Source organism: Hyla sarda, chromosome 5, assembly GCF_029499605.1.
Source record: "Hyla sarda isolate aHylSar1 chromosome 5, aHylSar1.hap1, whole genome shotgun sequence".
Classification (NCBI taxonomy): domain Eukaryota; kingdom Metazoa; phylum Chordata; class Amphibia; order Anura; family Hylidae; genus Hyla; species Hyla sarda.
This window is the reverse complement of record NC_079193.1, coordinates 172011190-172038372: the sequence shown is the minus strand read 5'-3', so window position 1 is coordinate 172038372 and position 27183 is coordinate 172011190. Positions and strand designations below refer to the sequence as shown.

General features: G+C 39.7%; 1 protein-coding gene across 1 annotated transcript in view; it reads right to left on the bottom strand.

The window, feature by feature from the left end:
- Positions 1 to 27183, bottom strand: part of LOC130272610 (collagen alpha-2(VI) chain-like) — a 102543-nt gene that overhangs the window by 22019 nt on the left and 53341 nt on the right. The window contains exons 14-19 of the mRNA XM_056518443.1: positions 26638 to 26700; positions 24594 to 24644; positions 13031 to 13066; positions 11690 to 11752; positions 7909 to 7971; positions 7418 to 7453 (exon numbers count right to left, since the gene is read on the bottom strand). Coding sequence (XP_056374418.1) covers positions 7418 to 7453; positions 7909 to 7971; positions 11690 to 11752; positions 13031 to 13066; positions 24594 to 24644; positions 26638 to 26700 — 312 coding nt within the window. The remainder of the gene's footprint in view (positions 1 to 7417; positions 7454 to 7908; positions 7972 to 11689; positions 11753 to 13030; positions 13067 to 24593; positions 24645 to 26637; positions 26701 to 27183) is intronic.

The window sequence follows — 27183 nt, the reverse complement described above, 5'->3', positions numbered from 1 at the left end:
GAGCAGGAGATGACCGATAATACTGATCTGTTCTATGTCCTATACATAGAACAGATCAGTATTAGCAATCATGGTATTGCTATGAATAGTCCCCTATGGGGACTATTCAAGTGTAAAAAAAAATGTAAAAAAATGTAAAAGTAAAAGTAAAAAAAAAGTGAAAAATCCCCTCCCCCAATAAAAAAGTAAAACGTCCGTTTTTTCCTATTTTACCCCCAAAAAGCGTAAAAAACATTTTTTATAGACATATTTGGTATCGCCGCGTGCGTAAATGTCCGAACTATTAAAATAAAATGTTAATGATCCCGTACGGTAAACGGCGTGAACGAAAAAAAATTAAAAAAGTCCAAAATTCCTACTTTTTTAATACATTTTATTAAAAAAAAAATTATAAAAAATGTATTAAAAGTTTTTTATATACAAATGTGGTATCAAAAAAAAGTACAGATCATGGCGCAAAAAATGAATCCCCATACCGCCGCTTATACGGAAAAATAAAAAAGTTATAGGTCATCAAAATAAAGGGATTATAAACGTACTAATTTGGTTAAAAAGTTTGTGATTTTTTTTAAGCGCAACAATAATATAAAAGTATATAATAATGGGTATCATTTTAATCGTATTGACCCTCAGAATAAAGAACACATGTCATTTTTACCAGAAATTGTACGGCGTGAAAACAAAACCTTCCAAAATTAGCAAAATTGCGTTTTTCGTTTTAATTTCCCCACAAAAATAGTGTTTTTTGGTTGCGCCATACATTTTATGATATAATGAGTGATGTCATTACAAAGGACAACTGGTCGCGCAAAAAACAAGCCCTCATACTAGTCTGTGGATGAAAATATAAAAGAGTTATGATTTTTAGAAGGCGAGGAGGAAAAAATGAAAACGTAAAAATTAAATTGTCTGAGTCCTTAAGGCCAAAATGGGCTGAGTCCTTAAGGGGTTAAATAAGGTTATTTTTTACCAACTTTAAATATTATATTGATGTGGTTATAGCAAACCCAATCAAAAATGTTTATATCCAACAATACCAGTATGGTAAAAAGGGTATGATTGTGTATAATTTAAGTGGGCACTGTAATTTGCAGAAAACTTTTATATAAAGTAAATAATAACATTATATGTATATTTGTAGTTTACAATGGTTAAAAATGTGTAGATTTTTTTGGTGAAAAAAAATGCTGTCCCTGCAGCTATTGCCTATGTGTGCGGACAAGCAGGGCTCTGTGCAGTGAGGACAAGCAGGGCTCTGTGCAGTGAGGACAAGCAGGGCTCTGTACAGTGAGGACAAGCAGGGCTCTGTACAGTGAGGACAAGCAGGGCTCTGTACAGTGAGGACAAGCAAGACTCTGTACACTGAGGACAAGCAGGACTCTGTACACTGAGGACAAGCAGGGCTCTGTGCAGTGAGGACAAGCAGGGCTCTGTGCAGTGAGGACAAGCAGGGCTCTGTGCAGTGAGGACAAGCAGGGCTCTGTACAGTGAGGACAAGCAAGACTCTACACTGAGGACAAGCAGGACTCTGTACACTGAGGACAAACAGGGCTCTGTGCAGTGAGGACAAGCAGGGCTCTGTGCAGTGAGGCTCTGTTGAATGCTCCCGACACGCACAGCAGATTGATTGACTAGCCGGGAGCCTGCACAGAGCCCTACTTGTCCGGCCCTCACTTCCTGTACTTTGTCGACGCACGAACAATAGCTGCAGGGACAAGACAGCATTTTTTTCACACAAAAATATACTAATTTTTTTAACCAATTTATATTACAAAAATACCTACATATGTTATTATCTACATTATAAAAAAGGGTTTTGCAAATTACACTGGCCAGTTAACACTTTGTTAAATGTAAAGACTTTCATTATTTTTTAGATCTGTGTGAGCAATGCAAAACAGGGAGAAAATGGTAAGGTTCATACACTAGTCACCTTTTGTGATAAGATTTATTACTGCTCTGCCCTATAAGGCTATGTTCACACAATGGAATGTCCGTGCAGACATTACACAAACTTTGGGGCATCGGCACTAGGACAGCACAAAAATGTGACGTCTCACAGACTGCTATACATCCTGTGCAGACTCCGCACAAAGAATGAGCGTGTTCATTATTTGTGCGAACACAGAAAATAGACTGTCCGTGCCAGAAACATCTGGCATGGAAATCCGCCATGTGCACAGTGCAACAGAATCCTGTTGAATTCAAGGGGACTCTGCTGCAGCAGAATATCCATGCTGAATTCCAATGCGGATTTTGACATGAACATGGCCTAACAGTTCCAATGTGTATTGCAAAAAAAACATTTAGTATCAATGTCTGATACTCAAACTTTGGAAATATAGACTAGACAGTCTAAAATGCTTCAGATTTATCACAGGAGTTCACGTGTTTGATACATTTGGCACATCTTTAGGTTTGGACCACCCATTACTTTACACCAAAATTGTGGCAGAGTACGCCCTGTTCCAAATTATTATGCACATAATATTTAAGTGTCACAAAGATTAAATATTTTGTTTTTCAGTTTAACTCATGGATGGCATTGTGTCTCAGGGCGGCTCTTTTGATCACTGAAAGCAATCTCAGACACCTGTGATAATTAGATTGCCAGGTGAGCCCAATTTAAGGAAAAACTACTAAAGGTGGGTGTTCCAGGTGGCGTGGCACTTGAGATGAGCGGTCGCACGCTGTAAGCGCTTCCGCTCAACGCCTGCTTTATCATCATCCTGAGCTGAATCCTGGAGTCCCTGACGCCTCTTAACCATTCCAGATTTCGTAATATGGCCCCTAAAACTGATCCTAACAAGGGGAAAGACCGTACTGCGGTTGAAAAACTGCAGGGCTATGCCCGCTCTGACAAACAAGATGGAGCCAGCCAGACTGCAACGCACTCCTCCACCTCAGCCGCTACAGCTCAGGACTCTCCCTCACTGGAGGGATTGCAGGACTCTCCTGAACTGACCCTGAAAAGGGGAGGGACACCCTGCTCCAGGCAACTCATGTCTGTAAGACGTCCTTAACGGGAAAGATGGAGAAGGTTAAAATTGATGTAGGCCTCTTAGGACAGGACCTCCAGGACCGGGTCACTGAGACGGTGACTAGGATTTCCACTATTGAAGATACTGTGGCCCCTTTCCCTGCCTCCCTCACTACTATGCAGCTAGAACTTGGTAGACAGAAAAAAAGAAAAACGATGATTTAGAGAAAAGAATGCGTAGGAATAACATCAGGGTGATTTGCTTACCGGAAAGGTCGGAGGGCCAGAACCCGGGAGCCTTCGTGGAAGGGTGAATTAAAGAATTGTCGCAACCTGATCCTCCACTCTGCACGGAGGTTGCTGGAAATAACCTTCAACAACAATAGGGTCTCTATTTTTCTGGACTTTTCTTCTGATTTGCAATGCCGCAGAGCAACCTTCACCTCCATTAAAGCCTGGCTGCGTGGGGAAGTTGTCCCCTACTCGATGGCCTATCCAGCCCGCTTGCGGGTAGTGGATGGGGACAGAGCCCTGTTTTCTACACCACAAGAAGTGGATGACTGGTTAAACAGGAGATGGAGGGTGCCGTGATTTGCCTGCTGCTGCCCAGTGTTGGACTTCGGAGGCCGACATGTGTAGTTGTCTGCTCTGCATTTGCAACGGATTCACCTGCCTTGATATGTTTCTGGACAGTTTAACCTGTTACTCTTTGGATGCCCTACTGGGGGAAACAGATTGTTATACAGCTTCTTCCTGGGAAGTTTGGACTATGTGTCGGTCAGGTACTGTGACTGCCCCCTCTCTGGTCCACCTCCCTCCCCCTGGATGCTTTTACTCAGATTCTGGACCCTCTTCCCTCCTGCTCCCTGGTTCTAGTTTCTCCTTAGTGTCCTTGGATCTTTACACCCCCCCCCCTTGTATCCCTGATCCTGACCTCTGATGTTCCTCATGCACGGCTGTCCAACTACATGGGCACTCTACAGGATAAGTTTATATCTTTGATTCCAGGGATAGGGATTCTATTTAGTGAGCCTTCATGTAATGGTTTTTCTTATATTTGGTAAATATATGTGTGTGTCCCCTGGGTACGGGCCTTCTGAAGATTGCTTCACTTATTGAGATATTTTCCACTGTTTTACTGCACATTTTTCTTCTCTTCTGGGATCCCTTTCTGCTCTTCCTTCTTCTTTGTGCCTTCTCCTTGTCTTGCTCTACCTTTTCCCTTTTCCCTTCTTTCTCCCAGAAGAGGGCACTGATTTTTGCTCATATTCGAAGGTATCGCCCGTATATTGTCACATTGCAGGAAACACATCTCACTCCTGATAGGGCCAGCCAATTGTCCCGGCCCTGGATTCAGTGGTCCCAGCACTCATACCACACCTCATTTTCTATGGGTGTTACCGTTTTTGTTAGTCATACGGTGCGCTGGGAACCAGTTACACAGTCCACAAAGACCCTTTAGGTCGCTATGTATTTATTCATGCCTTTTTGAATAATGTCCAGTTTGTGTTTTTATTTATATATAATCCCCCTCCGGCCTCTATGGAAACCTTGCATCTAGCTGTCACGTTTGCTGCGGGTTACCCATCTGCTCGAGTCCTCTGTATTGGAGACTTTAATTTAGTCCCCGACCCCACCATGGACAGACATAGCCCTAGGGGTATACCCCTGCTTCCGTCTGCGGATACTAGAGCTTCTCCCCTTACTCAGTTCTTTGTTGAGGTGGGATGGTTAGATATTTTTAGGCAGCGTTACCCCTCTATTAAAAAGTATTCTCGTCACACTATCGGTAGAAGTTGTGGTAACTCGCTTTTGTATTCTCAGGTCTCGGATGTCTCGTATGAGCTCTGAGCTATATCTGATCACTCTCCCATATTGCTTGATGTGTCCTTGGCCAATTCTGGTACACCGCGTAGTTGGAAGATTCCACTTTTTTGGTGGGATCTTATAGGTCCAATGATCGTATCCCTGATCAGCTCCAGGTTTTCCTAAGTATGTACCAGACAGCGTTTACGGAGGGTGCGCTTCCTGTGTCTCTCTATGATGCGCCTTTGGGCGTGCCCATATATTGTAGATTTTTGGACTGAAGTGTTGCAACTCCTTGCTACTCTTGTAAATCCACCTCCTCCACTGGATCCCTTTTTGAGTAGAATCGGAGTTATGGATGAAGAGATGTGGCCTCATCATACCCACACCTTTTTACAGGAATCATTGTTCTTGGAAAGGAAGGCTGTGGCCATTTGATTGGATGGACATGAAACTCCCTACCATTGCTAAGTGGAGAGATCTGATTAATGCTGCCATACCCTTCTCACACCTTGTCTATAAGAATAGGAAATGCCCAGCTAAATTTCTGTTGGTGTGGGCGCATGCTACTCCTCGGATCAAGAGAGCTGCTACTAAAATACCATTACATAGCAGCAAACAGATATTTGAAGCTAATAATACAAAGGTGGAGAGGCTCTTGTGGAAAGTTTCACAAATGACCTGGGCAGCTCAAACTGGCACCTGTACCTAAGGTGTCTGCAAAAGGCTACTAAATGAAAAAGATAATTGAGGCTCAAGGTCTATAGATAATGTACACACTTGTTTATTGATCATAAAATATTAATTATTAATTAAATATCAATATTTAATAATATTTTATGATCAATAAACAAGTGTGTACTTTATCTATAGACCTTGAGCCTCAATTATCTTTTTCATTTAGATATTTGAAGCTGCTGGTGCCTCTGGAGTCCCACGGACATCAAGGTGTAGAGTCTTCCAGAGTCTTGCAACTGTGCATAAATCTTCTATTCGGCCACCACTAACCAATGCTCACAAGCAGAAACTGCTGCAATGGGCAGGAAAATACATGAAGACTAATTTTCAAACAGTCCTGTTTACTGACGAGTGCCGTGCAACCCTGGATGGTCCAGGTGGATGGAGTAGTACATGGTTGGTGCATGGTCTCCCTGTTCCAACAAGGCTGCAATGTCAGCAAGGCAGTGGTGGAGTCATGTTTTGGGGCAGAATCATTGGAAGAGAGCTGGTCAGCCCCTTTAGGGTCCCCGAAGGTATAACGATGACCTCTGCAAAGTAAGTGGATTTTCTGACTGACCACTTTCTTCCCTGGTACAGATGGAAAAACTATCTTCATGCATGACAATGCACCATCTCATGCTGCAAAGAATACCATGGCTGCTATGGGGATAAAAAGAGAGAAAGTCATGGTGTGGCCTCCATCCTCCCCTGACCTCAACCCTATTGAGAACCTTTGGAGCATCCTCAAGCAAAAGATCTATGAGGGTGGGAGGCAGTTTACATCCAAACGGCAGCTCTGGTAGGCTATTCTGACATTTTGAAAACAAATTCAAGCTGAAACTGTCCAAAAACTCACAAGTTCAATGGATGCAAGACTTGTGAAGCTGCTATCAAATAAGGGGTCCTATGTTAAAATATAATGTGACCTGTTAAAATGTTTAAAAAGTTAAAATGTTGTTAAAAGTGTGATTGAAATAGCTTTTGATTTCAGTAAATATGCTGCAAACACAACCAATGATAATTTTCAGCTCTTTACAACCTATAAAATGTATTGAAACTTACTGTGCGTAATAATTTGAAACAGTGCATTGTTTTTCATGTTTAAAAAAACTGTTATAATTAGAAGGTTTGTTCAATAAGATTTGAATTGTACTCTTTATAGTTGATAACATGAGAATTATGCTGACTGTTATTTACATCAATTATCTAGGTAAATGAGAAAAATATAATTTTCACAATAATTTGGAACAGGGTGTATATCTATAAAGTCACACTCTAGCCAAGCCTCCACTCTGCTAAGCCCCACACTTTGGGCCTGATTTACGAAGGCTTTTCTGTGTAAATTTCATAGGGATTTTTGTGACGTGCGCCTGAATTTCTGACACAAAATCCAAAAACGAACTCTCCACTTTACTCAGAAAAGCCTACAGAGGGGCATGTCCATCAGGGAAAAGGGGCATGTCCATCAGGGAAAAGGGGCATGTCTAAAAAAAATCCCAGTTTTTTTTTTTTTACAGAAACCCACAAATTGAGTAATGTTTCCACAGAAAATGTGGTGAATTTGCGCTCTGGATAACCCAACAGCTCGTGTAAAAAGAGCAGAAAGTAGGAAAAATTGCCAAATACAAGAAACAATAGTAAATACCATATACTAAATTCCCTGTCAGAAACAAAAACCCACAAAGAAAGCTACACTTCATTCTTAGTAAATTAGTAAATGAGCCCCTTTATGTCTAAAACACATGTACTGTATGACAGTTTTTGGCGCATTTGCAATAGCTAATGTATCTGTATTTCACGACTATGGTAAATATAAGTACTGAAGCGCTGGTGTACCAGGGGGACTTGACTCAGCTTGAAGAACATTTTAAATTCTAATAATCACTAATAAAATAAAATCAGCATTATTACCGTTATTCCGGGATTTCCACGCTCTCCTGGTGGACCCTGAAAGAATAACATATATATACAGTATGTGATAGGTAATTCTTAGTCAAATGTATGCTGAATATTGTGCTTTCCTGCTAATATAAAAGATATGAAAATACTCTCAATATATGGCAAAAAAACAACCACAAAATGTAAACATTTTTAACCCCTTACAGAACCAATTCATTACAATTGTGGCATGTCACAGAGACATGTCAAAAGTTTTGATCGAGTGGGATGTCAGTGTATTTTGTATATACTGATGATAATAATAAAACATTTATAATAATTAAACATCTAAAATAGTTCTGTTATCAAGCAAGAAATAGTTACTAGTTATTACTGGGATTTTTCAGTCTAAGCCTTTATTTTCATGTAATAAGGAGGGGGTTGAACTTTTTGTACTATTTATATTTTTTTATATTCGCAATGTTATGATATTATGATAAATGAAATGGAACAGTAATACTCACAGGAAATCCAGGCGTTCCAGTTGGACCACGTTCTCCTAGCTGTCCATTAGGGCCATAGTCTCCCTTAACAATTCAAATGTTGTTCACGTTAATTCAATAACATTTACAGTATATCATTGGACATGACAAGAACGAAAAAAAAAAAAAAAACTAAACTAAAATCAAACATGTTATTTGTAAGCTTTTAATCTCATTTGCGACAAGGTATAGTCTTTAACCCCCTTAAGGACCCAGCCCATTTTCACCTTAAGGACCAGAGTGTTTTTTTTTTTGCACATCTGCCCACTGTCACTTTAAGCATTAATAACTCTCGAATGCTTTTACTTATGAACTTGATTCAGAGGTTGTTTTTTTTGTTACATATTCTAATTTAACATATTGGTAACATTTTTGCCAATACTTGCATCATTTCTTGGTGAAAAATTCAAAAATTTTATGAAAAATTCAAAAATTTTGCATTTTTTGAACTTTGAAGCTCTCTTCTTAAAGAAAATATACATACCAAATAAATTATATATGGATTCACATAAACAATATGTCTACTTTATGTTTGCATCATAAAGTTGCCATGTTTTTACTTTTGGAAGACATTAGAGGGCTTCAAAATTCAGCAGCAATTTAAAAAAAAATTTAAAATCAGCATTTTTCAGGGGACAGTTCAGATTTGAAATGGATTTGAAGGGCCTTCATATTAGAAATACCCCATAAATTACCCCATTATAAAAACTGCACCCCTCATAGTATTTAAAATGACATTCAGTAAGTGTGTTAACCCTTTAGGTTTTTCACTGGAATATCAGCAGAGTGAGGGAGAAAATTCAAAATCTTCATTTTTTACACTCGCATGATCTTGTAGACCCAGTTTTTGAATTTTTTTACAAGGGGTAAAAGGAGAGAAATCCCCCCAAAAATTTGTAACCCAATTTCTCTCAAGTAAATACCTCATGTGTATGTAAAGTGTTGAGCGGGAGCAGTAGAGGGCTCAGAAGGGAAGGAGCAACAATGGGATTTTGGAAAGTAAGTTTTTCTGAATGGTTTTTGGGGGGTATGTCGCATTTAGGAAGACTACATGGTGCCAGAAACGCAAAAAAATAAATAAAAAAAACACATGGCATACTCTTTTGGAAACTACACCCCTCAAGGAATGTAAAACAAGGGGTACAGTGAGCCTAAACACCCCACAAGTGTTTGACGACTTTTCGTTAAAGTTGTATGTGTAAAATGCTGGTTTTCCCCCAAATTTTACATTTTTACAAGAGATAATAGGAGAAAATGCCCCCAAAATTTGTAACCCCATCTCTTCTGAGTATGGAAATACCCCATGTGTGGACACCAAGTGCACTGCTGGTGCACTACAATGCTCAGAAGAGAAGGAGTCCCAATTGGCTTTTGGAAAGCAAACTTTGCTGAAATGGTTTTTGTGAGGCATGTCGCATTTAGGAAGCCTCTATGGTGCCAGAACAGCAAAAAAAAGCCCCACATGGCTCAATATTTGGGAAAGGAACGCAACAAAGGGTACAGTGAGCCTTAATACCCCACAGGTGTTTGAAACATTTCCGTGAAAGTTGGAAGTGAAAAATGAAAAATTTGATTTTTTTTCACAAAAATGCTGGTGTTATCCCAAATTCTTTATTTTCACAAAGGGTAATAGGAGAAAAAGCCTCCCAAAATGTTAACCCCGTTTCTTCTGAGTATGGAAATACCCCATATGTGGATGTAAAGTGCTCTGTGGGCAAACTACAATGCTCAGAAGAGAAGGAGCGCCATTGGGCTTTTGGAGAAATAATTTGGTTGGAATGGAAGTTGGGGCAATATGCATTTACAAAGCCCCCCCGTGATGCCAGAACAGTGTACCCCCCCCCCCACATCTGACCCTATTTCTGAAACTACACCCCTCACAGAATGTAATAAGGGGTGCAGTGAGCATTTACACCCCACTGGCTTTTGACAGATCTTTGGAATAGTAGACTGTACAAATGAAAAATTACATTTTTGGGGTATAAATGCTCACTGCACCCCTTGTTACGTTCTGTGAGGGGTGTAGTTTTCAAAATGGGGTCACATGTGGGGGGAGTCCACTGTTCTGGCACCATGGGGGCTTTGTGAATGCACATGGCCTTCAATTCCAGACACATTCTCTCTTCAAAAGCCCAATGGCGCTCCTTATCTTCTGAGCATTGTAGTTCGCCAGCAGAGCACTTTACGTCCACACATGGGGTATTTATATACTCAGAAGAAATGGTGTTACAATTGTTTGGGGACTTCTTTCCTATTACCCCTTGTGAAAATGAAAAATTTGGGATAACACCAGCATTTTAGTGAAAAAATAAATTTCTTTTTCACATCCAAATGTAACGAAAATTCGTCAAAAACCTGTGGGGTGGTAAGGCTCACTATACCCCTTGTTATATTCTGTAAGGGGTGTAGTTTCCAAAATGGGGTCACGTGGGTGTTTTTTTTTTGCATTTATGTCAGAACCGCTGTAACGATCAGCCATGCCTGTGCAAATCACCTCAAATGTATATGGCGCTCTCACTCCTGAGCCTTGTTGTGCGCCCGCAGATCATTTTACGTCCACATATGGGGTATTTCCGTACTCAGAAGAAATTGTCTTACAAATTTTGGGGGTCTTTTTTCCTTCTAACTCTTGTGAAAATGAAAAGTATGGGGCAACACCAGCATGTTAGTGTAAAAAATAAACATTTTTTACAATAACATGCTGGAGTAGACCCCAACTTTACCTTTTCATAAGGGGTAAAAGGAGAAAAAGACCACCAAAATTTGTTAGGCAATTTCTCCCGAGTACAGAAATACCCCATATGTGGCCCTAAACTATTGCCTTGAAATACGACAGGGATCTGAAGTGAGCGAGCGTCTTGTGCATTTGAGGCCTAAATAAGGGATTTGCATAGGACGGACCCACCTCCTGCACTCTGGTACAGATCGGGGATTGCAACTTAACCACCCCCCGCTCCCAACTGCCAATGGTCGCTCACTCCTATCCTTCAGAATGGTCGGAGCTGTCTCTGACAGCTCTGATCATCCCTACTTTCCGGCGATTGGGTCACCATTGACCTGATCAGCCCGGAATCGCTGAAAATCTTGGGGGTCTCAGGACCCCCCCAGGGGTTTGCACGGGGTGCCTGCTGAATGTGGAATTCCCATGGGCGTACAGGTACGCCCTGGGTCCTTCACTTACATCGACGTCAGGGCATACCTGTAAGGGGCTAAAGGGGTACACCGGTGGAAAACCTTTTTTTTTTAAATGAACTGGTGCCAGAAAGTTAAACAGATTTGTAAATTACTTCTATTTAACAATCGTAATCCTTTCAGTACTTATTAGCACTCTGCTACAGAGGAAATTCTATTCTTTTTGAGCTTCTTTTTTTATCGTGCTCTCTGCTGACATCTCTGTCCCTGTCAGGAACTGTCCAGAGCAACATAAGTTTGCTTTGGGGATTTTCTCCTGCTCTGGACAGTTCCTGATACGGGCTTCATGTGTCAGCAGAGAGCCCTGTGGACAAGACAAAAAAGAAATTCAAAAAGAAAAGAATTTCCTCTGTAGCATACAGCTGCTAATAAGTACTGGAAATGTAAACATTTTTTTATAGAAGTAATTTACAAATCTATTTAACTTTCTGGCACCAGTTGATAAAAAAAAAAAAAAAATTCCACCAGAGTACCATTTTAAACATTCAAATATTATGTATTGGTAAATAGAAAAAAAGAATTAAAAATACCACATCAAATGAATAATATAATAATGTATATAGAATTTTACTGGGTCTCCCTTTGTTCCTTTTGGACCTTGCTCTCCTTTCTCTCCAAAGTGTCCTCTTGACCCCTAATGATAGAGAAAGAAATAACATTATAAAATGTTCATTTTACATCAGGGTTAGGGCTTAAAAATTATAATAAATGATAGGTCGGTATAGCCCAAATGATGTCTTGCTGCAATAGTATCGATAGCTGTTGCATTGGATCAACTCTAACTGCTTGAGTAAGATCAGTCAATGAGTATTTTATTCTGCATTTTTTTATAATACACTGTTCCTTGCTGACCTACAGTAAATAGCACATGTGTCTGAGTTATGTTAGTGTATATGTGTGTTTTTTTTTTTTTTTTTTATCCCTTAAAAGGACTTTCAGTAAAGGGGTAGCCTAATGTGTTAAAATAAAATCTCACCTGTTTTATCCTTGCCACTCAAGTCACAAGTCAACCACTTATGTTTACGTCCCTGCAAAGGTGACATGTCCAAACACACTGCAGCCAGTCACTGAGTAGTAGTACATCATGCAGTGAGGACTGGAGCAGCGGTGTGGGATGCAGTAAGGATAAACAGGTGAGATTAGCCTTTTTTTTTATAAATGTTTTTATTGTAAGACAATAACATGTTTTATTGTAAGACATAAATGTTTTTGACAACCCTGATATTTTTTTATTGCAATATACTATTGCATACTTTTATTATTCTGTGACCTAGAAACTGGTCAAGGTTTTAATATACATTTCCTCATCAATGAGCTACAGGCAAAATACATGTTGAGGGCTCAATCACTTTCCATGTCATAGGGAAAAATTGTAACACACCCTGTTTTTTTATTTTAGTATGTTACTTTGTTAATTATTTAGGTCACTAGGACCAATTGTATAATTAATAGTTGATTGTAATACATATTGGAGGACCATAGAAATCCAGCAATTGTATATTCTGTTCTGCACAAAATGCTGTGTAATGGGTTTTATTTGTCTTTTAAAACATTGTTTCAGGATGAACAATGTACCATATTAGAAGCACAACACCACACCTGTGCATGGGTTATGTCTGGTATTGCACAGCTCAGTTCCCTCGAAGTAAGTGAAATTATGCCACAATTTTATGTACAATATGTGAAGATATTTTTTTTTATTTTTTTTTCATTGGGGGGGGGGGAGAGAAATCAGCCATGTCTTTGTAATCATGGACAATGAATTCCTTTACCTTTCTTTGGATTTATTTCAAATTTTTGTTCTTTTTATTTTACTTTGTGTTCAGGTATGTTAAAAAATAGTAATAATAAATAAGAATTATGTAGAACAATAATAACAATGAAAATAATAATATATGTTGGATATTATTACCGGAAAGCCTGGAAGACCAACTTCTCCACGATCACCCTATGAAAATACAAGTAAAGAAAATGACTGACCGTTTATAAAATATATATGACAATATTTGCTGTTATGTAAATGTGTTTGTTTTTACATAATCTATTGCAATTCAATAGTTACCATTATTAGTCATTTTTATATACATGATGGAAAACCTAGTTAAAATGTTTTCTGAATAGTTCCCATCCATGTGATGGTCTATTTTATACTATGCATTACAATGTATTAGTACCTAAATTAGTTCAATATATTAAATTGAAAGAATATTTTTCTTGACTGCTGGATAAGATGTTTATATAGCACTAAGAGAAACATTAGAAATGACAACTTTTTAGGGCATTAAATAAAACCAGTGAAGTATTAATAGTAGTATCCACCTTAATAGTCACCTGACTGTACCAAAGATGCAGTGGTATGCAGCTGTATTTGATGATATTGTGATACTGAGTGATATTATTATGATATTGAGTGACATGTTGTATTTATAAAGATGGTACCCCCAGCGATCTGAAGAATAGGGTCAGATATCCTGTTACAGCTCTAAATCTGGTGCAAAGTTGACAGATGATTCTGAATGTATTGCACCCAGATAAGAAATGTTGAAATACTAAAAAACTTCACATGCAGTTATGTCTGACAGATATGTAAATGAGTACAGGTGTGGTCTGATTAAACACTAAGCCACAAGAGGGCGTAAAAGTACTTCCTCAGTTGCCCTATAAAAAGGCTTTTAAATACAATTTTTGGGTATTGTACCTATTGGTGAAAGATCATTCATTGACCGCTAGACATGCCTTCACAATGCACTGGAAGACACTTTGCCCGGTTGGCAGACTTTAAGAGGGGTTGCATCATTGGACCGAGAGAAGCAGGATGGTGATTCTGACCAAGCTACTAGAAGTTGTTGGGAGCAGTGCATATGTAAGAGCACCCCCCCACACCCACAAACTGCAAACAAGCTTTGGATGGACCAGACAGATCACCAGTAAAAAGGTTTGATCCAAAGACAAGCACGAAAAGCTCCCACAGTTCTGGTGTCCACCATCCAGCCCAAGGTGGCACCTTCATTACACACTTGTTTAGTGAGGGGTTCAATGGTACCTGTAGTTCCAAGTGTCCTCTAGAATTACTACACTATTGTCAAGGATAAGGGGCTGCAAAGTTGGTATTTAGTCTATATCCCCTGGCCTCCTGCTAGTGACGATATCCTGGCTGATGGTTTGTGGAAGGCTCATGATATTAAGTGCAGTGTAAACCAAGACACTGGGACTCAAAGGGTTTTGCAATACAAAGTTAAACTTTTACTGAACATCTTCCACATAGTGGAGGCACAGATCTTGAGCAGTACCTGAGTGTAGATGTTGGCTTGAGCAGTTTATAAGATGTTAAATTCCTGAAGTCCTTGAAAAATTCTGGAGGTTAACTACAAACCTAAAAAAGTAATCTGGCCTGACACAGATTGGCTGAGGAGACCTTTTTCCTAGACAGTTCTGGTGAATTCTTGAAAAATAAAAGAATAGTAGACGACTAACTAAAGTAATGCTGTCTCACCAGAGGTGGCAGCAGAGAGCAGAACATGAATGTCAATGCATTTGAGTAACATTTAAAAAGTGCATTTCAACAACTTTACATTATACATACAGAACAACATGGTTAAGTGATCCTTTATCTAACAGCACAACATATACTGTACTGGGACACTGCACTTTGCTGTTTTATAAACATCATATGACTAAGGCATGTCTAAGGTTTAAATTGATTCTGCTTAATGATTTCTCCAGTTCTGTATGTACCCATAGAAACAGCTACACGATATCTCCCAGAATATGTAGTTGACCTTAGTTGGGGACCCCCTTTCTGGGCAGAGATTTGGGACTTACGAGCTGGTCTGAACCAACTTTGCTATGTTATACTCTCTAATTTTTCAATTCTTGTTAATGTCATATTACTTCCGGTATGAGATCTGTCTACGCGGTCCTTATGGGGACTTGGGCGGAGGCCTGAGATGACCAATGCTTTCAGTGTACTGTCTACTGACCACTGCAGATACAGAGCACACAGTTACTTTATTATGGTTCACTGTTCTCATGTTTGAGTTACTATGACTCCAATATTCATTTTAGACATGATACAGTTTCTGTTAATTGTTCATTATTTAAGACGTGGACATGTTCACTTGTAACATGGTACTATGCTGCTCTGTCATTGTTATGTCTTATATTTAAAAAACAATAAAAATTGTTATTACAAGAAAAAGAAACAGCTACATAGCATATTACATTTTAGATAGTGCCAGCTAATATGCATTTGTCTCTGAAAACAGTGCATTGTATTGTATGTGAAGTTTACAAACAGTCTTTAAATAGATATCATTTTCATGAACAGGTCAGGCCCCAGGGGCATGCAACTTGCCAAAATACAACTTAGTGCTTGTTCACATAGCTTGTGAAACTCACACAACACAATTACTCATGTACATGTGATTTCCATTATTCCCAGGACAGGGCTGTCTCCTTAATACTGTCAATGTTAATTAAATGCTTGTCTGGGAGAATATGAGATCAATCTTAAAGTAGCGAAATAAGAAATAAGTTGTCTTCAGCAATGTGAGTCATCGGAGTATGATAACCATGCCTGTTATTACAGTTTAGTATAAAGTAGGTAAATAATACAACACAACAAAACATAAACTGTGCCGAAAACATCCATACCATGACATTTTTCTGCAGAACTTAACCCCTTTCCACCACGACCAGTTTTGGCTTTACAGCCCTAAAAAATTTTTAAAGCATTACCATCCTTTTAAAAAAAAAATGTTTTTAAATTAATTATCTTTTATTTCAAATACAATGGTTTACAGTTATACAATCCACAGTACAAACTCTTATAAATATTTAGTAATTTTTGACATATGTATAACCATAGTACAAATAAACAATTAAACAAACGGTATTTATTGTCTAACAAATTTGTGTCATTCTATACCGCTGTGAATTATTTAAATAACATTAATTTTGTAGATTTTCAAAACTAACAACTTTCCTGTTTACAATCAGTTGTTCAACCAACATAATATTGTGTTTCTCCCAAAACCCATAGTACTCTATTTTGTAGAATTTAACAAAAATGTTATTGTTCCATAAACAAGTGTACTTTGTGCAACCCTTAACTCCAAATTCTTTTTTTAACTCTAAGCCAAAGTGTGTCAATTTGTTGTAAAATAGTGAATTTTTTCCCTAATTCTTGTGCTAGTCCACCTGATTCAACCTTATCCAATAGATTACCTTTCTTTATAAAAATCCCATAGTAGATCTCCCCTATGCCCTCTTATTTGGGTCAGCTGCGATGACCAGTAATATGTCTTAAAATTTGGTATGGCCAATCCTCCTGTTTGTTTAGACAATTTCATATATTTCAGTTTCATACATAGATTCTTGTTCCCCCAGATTAGTTTGCTTGCCATACTATCAATGTCTTTGAACCATTTATCCCCGATAGAAATGGGTGATGCCTGTAAAAGTATTTGTGGGAGAACAACCATATTAACCAAAGCTATACGATCAGTCGTGTAGGGAGTTGGTGCAGGACGGTGGAAACGTTTGCAGCGTCCTGCACCGTCTCCCTACACTAGCTGCAAAAGGTCTTGCTTGTATTTCACTACAAAAATAAACAAAAATTCTGCTTGCTACTAATTGGAGTGAGTGCATCTTCATTCTACCTTTGAATATTGTATGTGACTTGTGCACTATAAGATAGCACCCCCCAGCATATATCAGCGCTTACCGTGGTTGAAGCCTGTTCATACCTAGTTGCCGATGGACTGGTGTGCAACGCCGCTGGTGCTCAGCAACACTGTATCTGCTCTCTATCCATAATTTACAAATCTGTTTAAATTTCTGGCACCAGTTGATTAAAAAAAAAAAGTTTTCCACCGGAGTACCCCTTTAATGCCTCGCGAAGTGTATCCGGCAGCCTCCCCTCTATACAGGATTCCTTCAATAACCTCCCTGTGCTTAGACAGCAAGGTGATCCCAAATTTATGAGAGACTTCGAACTGAAGGCCATCAAGACCGGCAGTATTACCAGAGAATGATTTTAGAGCATTAACTAGGTCTTCAGTTTCTATTGGGGCCTCTAACAAGTTCTTTTGATTTAATGGAATTTCAGGGAGTTTTATACAGTTGAGAGATGTCTCAATTCCTTCATTATCGATTTTGGGATCACTGCAGTATATTTTTTTGTAATGCTCTTAAAAAACTCCTTTTAACAGTCTTATCCTCACAGATTATTTCTCTATTTTTTATAACAGATTGATTTAATAAAATTATTAACATTTAGATTTTTAATAATTTTATCCAACCATTTATTCGGTTCCCCCCCCCCCCCCCCCCCTCATGGAACAGATGTTTTTGTTGGAATAGAATTTTATTAGCTGCCTTCTCCTCAATAAACAACCTGTACTTTTTCTTTCCAGTTCTATTTCTGTTTCTGGGGTCTCATTACTAATCACTTTTTCATTTATTTGTTTTACCTCAGTTTCTAATTTTTGTTCAGTATTTTTAAATCATTTTTAAAAATGTTTATCTCTCTGTACAGAATGCCGCGCAGATATGCTTTGAGTATTATTCTTATATCTGCAAAATTTTTATTAAGTAGCCAAAATTCATCTATTTCTTGTTTTAGTTTCTCAATGTTACTGATAAGATTGCACCAGTGTGGATTAATATCCCTAACACTACCCCTGCTATTGTCCCCCTCCTTTCTCCCATTAACCTCAAAAATCATTAGGGCGTGATCAGATATTGTACAAGGGTCATATTTTAGACCACATATCTGTGCTAAAGCTAGATCATTACAATAAACCATATCAATTTTTGAGGCTGTATTATAAGTGTAGACCCGTTTATCTCCATAAAGTTCCCTCCATATATCGTACCACCCTACTCCTCAAATAGGGTCCATTTGCCTGAATTTTTTCTATGTGAAACTCTATCCTGAATGCTATCAATTATACAATTATAGTCACCACATACATAAAAGTTTTTCAACACATACATAAAGCTGTTGAAAAACTACAACCCCTTGCATGGCTTCACTGTCAGGGCAAAAATTTTTAGGCCTCGGGCAGCCATACATGTCTGGCATTTTGTGGGATGTACATCCTGCTCATGGCATACATGTACAGTGAAGGATAAAAATTTTTTTACTCCCCTTCTGTTTTTGTACATTTGCTACTGACAAAGAAATGATCAGTCTATAATTTCACTGATAGATTTATTTGAAGTGAGAGACAGAACAACAACAAACACATTCAGAAAAATGAATTACATTTAAGTTACAAACTGATTTGCATTTTAATCATTGAAGTAAGTATTTGACCCCTTTTGAAAACATGACTTAGTTGTTGGTGGCAAAACCCTTTTTAACAATCACAGAGGTGAGATGTTTCTTGTAGTTGGCCGCCAGGTTTGCACACATCTCAGGAGGGATTTTTTTCCACTCCTGTTTGCAAATTCAGCAACTCAAACCTTTAGCTCCCTCCACAGCTTTTCTATGGGATTGATGGTCTGTATACTGGCTAGGTCACTTTAAAATCTTAGTTTGTTTCTTTTTGAGCCACTTCCTTTGTAGCCTTGGCTATGTGTCTTGGGTCATTCTCATGCTGGAATACCCATCTAGTATGACAATGAGGTTCTAACCCAAGATTTGACGTACATGGCCCCATCTGTTGTCCCTTTGATGTGGTAAATTTGTCCTGTGCCCTTAGCAGAAAAACATTCCCACAGCATAATGTTTCCACCTGCATGTTTTATGGTGGGGATGCTATTCTTGGGTTATGGGCAGCATTCCACTTCCTCTTAACACAGTGAGTAGAGTTGAAGCCAAAGAGTTTGATTTTGGGCTCATCTGACCACAACACTTTCCTCTAAATGATTCAGAGGTTCATTGGCAAACTTCTGATGGGCCTGTACTTGTGCTTTCTTGAGCAGGGGGACCTTGTGTGCGCTGCAGGATTTCAATCCCTCATTGTGTAGTGTGTTACCATTTGGTGACTATGGTTCCACCTGCCTTGAGATCATTGACAGGATCCTCCCATGTAGTTCTGGGCTAATTCCTCACCATCCTCATGATCATTGAAACTCCACGAGGCTAGATCTTGCATGAAGCCCCTAACCAAGGGAGACTGACAGATTTTTGTGTTTCTTCGATTTGTGATTAGCAGCACCAACTGGTGAAAACTTGTTACCAAGCTGCTGATGACCTTGTAGCCCATTCCAGCCATGGGTAGGTCTCCAATGTTGTCTCTGACATCCTTGGACAGCGCTTTGGTCTTTGTTGTGGTGGTGAGTTTGAAATCTGAATTATTGCTTCTCTGAACAGGTGTCTTTTATACAGGTAACAAGCTGATATTAGGAGCACTCCCTTTAGTTTGTAATCTAAAGCACCATTCCTTTTAAGAGAGTGCTCCTAATCTCAGCTTGTTACCTGTATAAAAGGCACCTGGGAGTCAGAAATCATGCAGATTTAGAGGGGGGGGTCAAATGTTTTTTTCATTTTTTTTTTGCTGTTATTCTGTTTCTCAGTGTTGAAATAAACCAACCATTTAAATTATAGAATGATTCATAGACATCTCTTTGTCAGTGGGCAAAAGAACGAAATCAGCAGAGGACCAAATATGTTTTTCCTTTACTGTAAGTTAGAGGTTAGAAAGAGGTTAATGTACTATCTACTCGCTGTTTCTTATTATGCTAATGATTAGTGGTTGTGCATATGAATTATTAGGTAGCCAAGTATATTTTGTGTTTACTTCATAGCTTTAAAATAGTTTGTTTTGATGTATATGATGTCCGGATTTATTCTAGATAAACGCTATTTATTTTTTTAACATGGCCCGTGGCAAAAAGCAATGTGAAGCAATGTGTGGAATGTAAAGAAAACATGTATATATTCCGTATTCATTGTTCATGTTTTGTGATATTACTGTGTTTATTCTTGTTATGGCTGGAAAAATAAGGGTACATGCCCATGTACACTATGTATTTTTCGAGCTGAATTCCGCTTGGAAATTCCAGTACAGCAGCGACCTTTGGTTTTCAATTACATTCTGTTGCACCATTCACACTATGGAAATAGTGTTGTGGAAATTCTGGATTTCAGACTCAAATGAAAAAGTAAATATGTTAATTCTTTCAAAAGAAAGCCGTCTATGGAGGTAGTGCAGTTTTAAGCAGTTATAGCATTGACTGATTCAGCCAGCACCAGCTACTGATGGAATCTCTGCCCGGAATATCTCTGGGCGGAGATTCTGTAGGGTTAATGAGCCATAAGTATTGGGTTGCTGATGTTGCAGCTTCAACCAAGAACTATTAATAAACAAACAAACAAAACCAGCTCTTGACTCACGTGTACCCACAGGCAGCACAACAGGTAAGTGCTGTTCACACTGGTGTGTTGCTGTGCGGCGTTCATTGCTGCCGTGGCACCGTGTCTGTGGGGAGGTGCGGCCCAGGGACTGGTTTGAGTGGCATTGGGGCCACTCTGCCAGTGGGTGGTTCCCCCTGTGGGCACTGGTGTTGCGGTGGTGGTGGTCGCTGCCCAGTGCTACGCCATTTCATGCTAGGGACGTTAGGGACCCACTCTAAATAGGTGGCCTTGACATGGCGAGTGGGCTTGTACCTTTTGATTAAAATGTATACTAACAACCTGTTAGTTTTTGAATTTATGTTGAGAAGCAATTAGATCAAAATACAAAATGTAGATGTGTGACCATGTCTGTTTTGTCTACTTGAATCCAGCTCTTGACTCACGTGTACCCACAGGCAGCACAACAGGTATGGTTGGTTAACCCCTTAAGGACGCCGTCTGTTTTTACCATAATGATCAGGCCCAATTTTTCAAATCTGGTATGTGTCTCCTTAAGCAGTAATACCTCTGACCATGGCCAGACTGGCCTACCGGGATAATGGGAAAATTCCCAGTAGTCTGACTGCCAGTGGTCCGGCAGCCACCGGCCCGTGCGGACTTTAGTGTCAGGACCTTGTGTGCAGAGGCCGCTGAGTGGCGGAACTAAGAGCTACAAGCTCCCATCCTCGCCACTCATCCAAGTACCAGCCAGGAGGCCGCACAGTACATCTGACATGACACCGGCCACGAAGTGACGTCATATCATTGCGCCGACGGCACCTAGACAGAGGCCTTGACATAGACCTCCAGGAGGCTGGAGAATTTGGAATGGCTCTGCGTGGGCACAGTGTGAAGGTAAGTTATTTTTTATTGTTTTTAAATATACTACATAGCTAATATAGGGATAAGGTGGTGGGATGGGGTTGGGGGCTAGCCTGGCTGCTTACCTACCTAAAGAGGGGGAGGAATAAGAAGCCGCCTACATACATAATGGGGGGGGGGGAGGAGGGATGAGAAGCCACCTACAAAACTGCCTAAAGGGAGGGGGAGAGAAGCTACCAACCTAAAGGAGGGGAGAAACCATCTACCTACCTAAAGTGGGGGGGGGGGGGAGCCACCTATCTATTTACCTACCTAAGGGGAGAAGAAGCCACCTACCTAGGGGGAGGGAGAAGCCACCTACCTACCTAAGAGATAGGATACGGATAGGGTACAAATAGTCTATCCACTGAGGTGCTGTCAGCCGTAGGTTAGTGGGGTTTGGGGCTGCCAATCTACACGTAGACAATATGATAAAACAGAAAAAACCCTGGACACACGGACTGCTGTTCTTAATGTTCTGATTCAATTTCTTGAATAAACAATTACGCATATAGAGTATTGACCCTTTTTGCACTTTCATTATTTATTGAAAAATCTTTTATTTCTATATTTTTTATTTTTTACCTGTACTGCAGCACAGCATAACTGTCAGGATTACCAGACATTCAGCCTATGTGATCCAGCCTATGGTTGGACCTCACAGGCTGCCATACTAGCCAGACACACTAGGTAGCCTCCTGCTGCCATAGCAATCAACAGGACCCCGCAATGCAATTTAGCACCATTGATGAACAGGAGCCCTGTCCCCCTGTCAATCTCAAAGATCTGTGATCAGGTCTGATCATGGCATCTATGGAGTTAATGCTGCTGAGATTGACGTGATTCTGGTCTCAGCAGCTGCGGCGGGACCCTGGCTGTTTGATAGCCGAGTCTCACTGCGGATCTACAGGAGCGCATCACACTGTGCAGGAGATCGCTGGACATATGCATATGTCTAGTTGCGCAAACCTGTCTGCAACTAGGACGTGTATACATCCTGGGGCAAAAAGGGGTTAAAGCGTACCTGTCTGATCCCACAAAAAAGGAAAAAAAGATATATTACTCAGTACCTAATCCTGACCATGTACATGTATTTATGCCTCTATCACCTATCTTTCCTTAGATCACAGTGTTAGAAATCCTCTCAGGGAAATGGGGCATGCCCCTACTTTGTGATGGTGGGAATTGATTGGTGTGTCTGTTCATGCAGCCTTGTCCATGATTCATAACTTGTCCATGAATCATGGACAAGATGATGCCCCTGCAGGACTCGTTAGTGTCCCAGTAAGTAAGGGGACCCCTAGTGGTGGGATTTGCAGGAGCCATTTTCTTTATTAAATATTCAAAATTGTTTAAACAACCATATTACCAAAGGTCTTTTTTGTATCTGACAGTGCTCATTTAAAAACAACAAGTTATAAAAATGTACAGGAGTTTACACCAACATGTTTTAGGTGTAACAACCACCCTTAACAACAAATGTTTTCAAACCAATTGGTGCCAGAAAGTTAAACAGATTTGTTAAATACTTTTATTTAAAAATCTTAATCCTTTCAGTACAGTGACCCCCCGACCTATGATGGCCCCGACATACGATCATTTCAACATACGATGGCCTCGCATCAGAGGCCATTGCATGTTGAAGGTAGCATCAACATACAATGCTTTTGTATGTCGGGGCCATCGCATAAACGGCTATCCGGCAGCGCAGACTGCTTCAGCTGCCGCCGGAGAGCCGTTTACAGTGCCCCCTGTGGTCCGGTGTGTCTCACTCACCTGTCCCCGGCGCTCCGGACCATCATCTTCGGGATCCCCTGCATCGCCGTCGCTCTCGGGGACAGGTGAGTATAACTTCCTATACTTTTCATTGCACGGATCCCTCAACATACGATGGTTTCAATTAACGATCTTTCATTTGGAACGAATTACCATCGTATGTTGAGGGACCACTGTACTTATCAGCTGCTGTATGTTCCGGAGGAAATTGTATAGTTCTTTCCAGTCTGACCACAGTGCTCTCTGCTGACACCTCTGTCTGGTCAGGAACTGTCCTGAGTAGAAACAAATCCCCAGCAAACCTTTCCTGCTCTGGACAGTTCCTGACAAGGAACTAGGTGTCAGCAGATATCACTGTGGTCAGACTGGTAAGAATAACACAACTTCCTCTGGAGAATACAGGAGCTGATAAGTACTAGAAGGATTAAGATAACTAAATAGAAGTAATTTACAAATCTGTATAACTTTCTGGAACCAGTTGATTTAAAAACATTTGTTTTCTGCCAGCGTACCCCTTTAATAATATCTTTTTTTAAAGATATTTTGCGTGTAAAAAAAAGTTTAATCAAAGTCAAGTTTTAATTTTATGGAATGCCGCCAAGGATTAGTGCCTAAAGTTGCCATATAAGGGGACACTAACGCTATAGAAGGCATATAGATGGATTTACAGTATATGTGAAGATGTACATCAATATTCAGTAACACTAGGAACATCTATGCCAAAATATATGAACCCTTTTGTTGCTAGAAGTGCCTGCAAAGTTTACACCTCTGGTAGCTGTGAAAATGTTCACAAATCTGATTTGTAAATTCTGCTTTCTAGGATGTAAAACTCATTATAATGGCCGTGCATCTAACACATTGGCTTCAATTGTTAACTTGTCAATTTTGTATGGGGATATAAGTGGGCTGCCAAAGAGGTGCGTGAGCTCTGTACATCCTATTTTCACAGAGAAAAATCGTGGCAGGCTCCATCGAACCTCCAATGTATACAAAATATTTTGCCGTAGAAGCCTTAACCACACACAGGGAATTTATTAACCACTTTTCAGTAGTTTTCAGGCACAAAAAGTCAAATTTCAGTGGCTGTTGGGGACTGTGGAGAAGGACTCTTGTGTGGCATGGGAAGTCTTCCCATGAAGATGTGTCAGATGAGCCTAATCTATCTGTTGGGTCTTACTAGCATTGACCACTAGGTGGACCCAGGGGGCCATAACATAAAAACTCTTAGTTCTCTTAGTAGTTACCACTACAAGTGTTTGTTAGTGTAAATCTCTGAGTAACTGGGTCTATTACTACCTCTGAATAGTAGACCATACATAGATCTCACATCTGCGAAAGGTTATCACTGCTGATTTCATTCCCTGTTTACATTATTGGCAGTATCATCGTGCAGATCTATGCATTCCTATTTTATATGTACTTGTTTAGGAGAAAAATAAAAGTGCCAGTAACAAAAATACCAATAAGTACCATTCCTTATACTTCTTACCTGTAAGCCTCTTGCACCTGCATAGTTGTTCCCAGGTTTTCCTTGATCACCCTACAGTAAAATTATATTTAAATGTACATTAGACTAGAGTAGATGTATTATTACTGTCTTAAAGGGGTATTTCAAGCTATAATACTAATCCCCTACCCCCCAGAGAATAAACAGTTGATCACGGGGGTCCAACTGCTGGAACCCCAATAGCAAAAATCAGTTTAAATGACAGTGCCCATTTACCTGTAGGCTAATGTCTGACTTATTTATAATTAGCTGAGTACCCGGCATTGCCGGTTTTTCCTTCCTAATCCTTGTTGGGGAGGAAAATCAACAAAGGAGGAAGCTTTTGACTTTATATCCCGTCCTCATATATTGTTGTCATTTCCCAACCACATATCCCGTCCTCATATCTCAACCTCATATCCCGTCCTCATATCCCGTCCTCATATCCAGTCCTCATATCTCGACCTCATATCCTGACCTCCTATCCTGTCCTCATATCCTGATCTCCTATCTCAACCTCATATCCCGACCTCCTATCCCGTCCTCCTATCTTGACCTCCTATCCCGTCCTCCTATCCTGACCTCCTATCCCATCCTCATATTCCATCCTCATATCTCAACCTCTTATCCCGTCCTCATATCCCGACCTTCTATCTCAACCTCATTTCCCATCCTCCTATCTCAACCTCCTATCCTGACCTCACATCCCATCCTCACATCCCGACCTCATATCCCGTCCTCATATCCTGTCCTCAGGTGGAACTGATTTGTGATGAAGACATTGTAAGCTGAAAATAGAAGGGGGCGTGGCTTTGTGGGACTGGGCGTGATTTGCAAGCCAGACCGATGCACAAAAAGGGTAGATAATAAAAGGGGTGTGGCTTAAAATGTGGGCATGTCTTTGTGACATGGGGTGTGTCTTGCAGGCCGGACTGACACATTCACCAGGAGATGCAGAGCGGAGCTTGTGAAGTAAGGTACTGGAAGTCCCACATACTTGCATGGGACTTGAAACAAAAACCTATCTAGATAAGGGTTAATTTAACTATCATATCTTTTTATTTGAAATTTAAGTAATATTTGTACTGGGTAATATTGAAATATCTACAGCTGTACGGAATTTATGCCGGAACATAAATTTGCATAGATTTGCATGGGACTTTAAACAAAAACCCCAAACCTGGCAAATAGGGGTGAGTAAGGGTTAAATTACCTATCCTATGTTTGTTGTTGACATATAAGTAACATGTGTGCCAAGTTTCATGTTAATATCTTTAGCCTTTTGGACGTGATGCTGGAACACACACACACACACACACACATATACACACATTGGGCCTCATTTACTAAGAGTGTCGGATTTTTACTAGTGGGATAAGTTGTTTCAGACATGCAGGATTCCTCTCTATTTACTATTGGGAAAAGTCGGGAACATTTTCTGACCAGCTTTTTCTAGGTGGATATTTCCAGCCATTTACCCACAGGATTTTCTGTGAATTCCATAGTAAATCGGTCGGGTTGTGAAACCAAGCCCTTTTTGGCCGACCACGCCCCTTTTGCGACAGACCACGCCCCTTTTTTGGGTTTGTCGGATTTTTCAGGCGCACACTGGCGCACACTGGCGCAGACAAAATAACCAGACAAAAACTGGTCGGTTTCAGCTTAGTAAATGAGGCCCATTGAGTTTTATATGTATATATATATATATATATATATATATATATATATATATATATATATATAGAATACAGAATATGCAATACCATGGGGGAGATTTATCAAAACCTGTTCATAGGAAAAGCTGACCAGTTGCCTATAGCAACCAATTATTTTTGGAGGCCATTTAAGCAATCTGAATGGTTGCTATGGGTATTTGCACCACTCTTCCGATACAAAGGTTTTGATAACCCCTTTAGTTTTGACAGGTCTTGTCTCTCCTTTATGAGGTTGGACTGTTACTAGAATTAAGTTAGATACATTAGAAAACTTTGATTAGTATCCAGCAACAGTATAAAATGATGATAATAATGATGAATTCTGTACATACAATAGATCCTTGTAGCCCTGTGTCACCTCTTGCACCAACATCACCTGGATCACCTGGACTGCCCTTCAAAGAAAAAGAAACACTCAGAAGGGAACACAAAACTTAACAAAATGTCAGTATTCATATTTATTTTAAATCCTCTCTGTGAACATTAAAGCTGGAATCTAATTGACATTCATTGAATGTATTTAATGTTATGTATTTAGTGCTTCGAACTGTTCAATATTGTCAATGGTCTTGCTATGAAGGTGCATGAGATACAATTTCCCTTTGTAGAGAAAAGCTATTTGATGGACTAATTATATACTTGTGACTGACATATGTTCATTCTTTAACTCTCCACTTTTTTTTGGGGGGGGGGGGGGGGGGGGGGGTGGGAGAGTTAAGACATAGAAATCTATTCTATTGAACACATTTAACAATAATGTCAAAGAAAGACAATTTGTATTTGGAAGTCATCATTACCATATTTTATTTAATTAACTGTTATATGTTACTCAGTACCTAATACCGATCATGTACATGTAATTTTTATGTATCTATCAC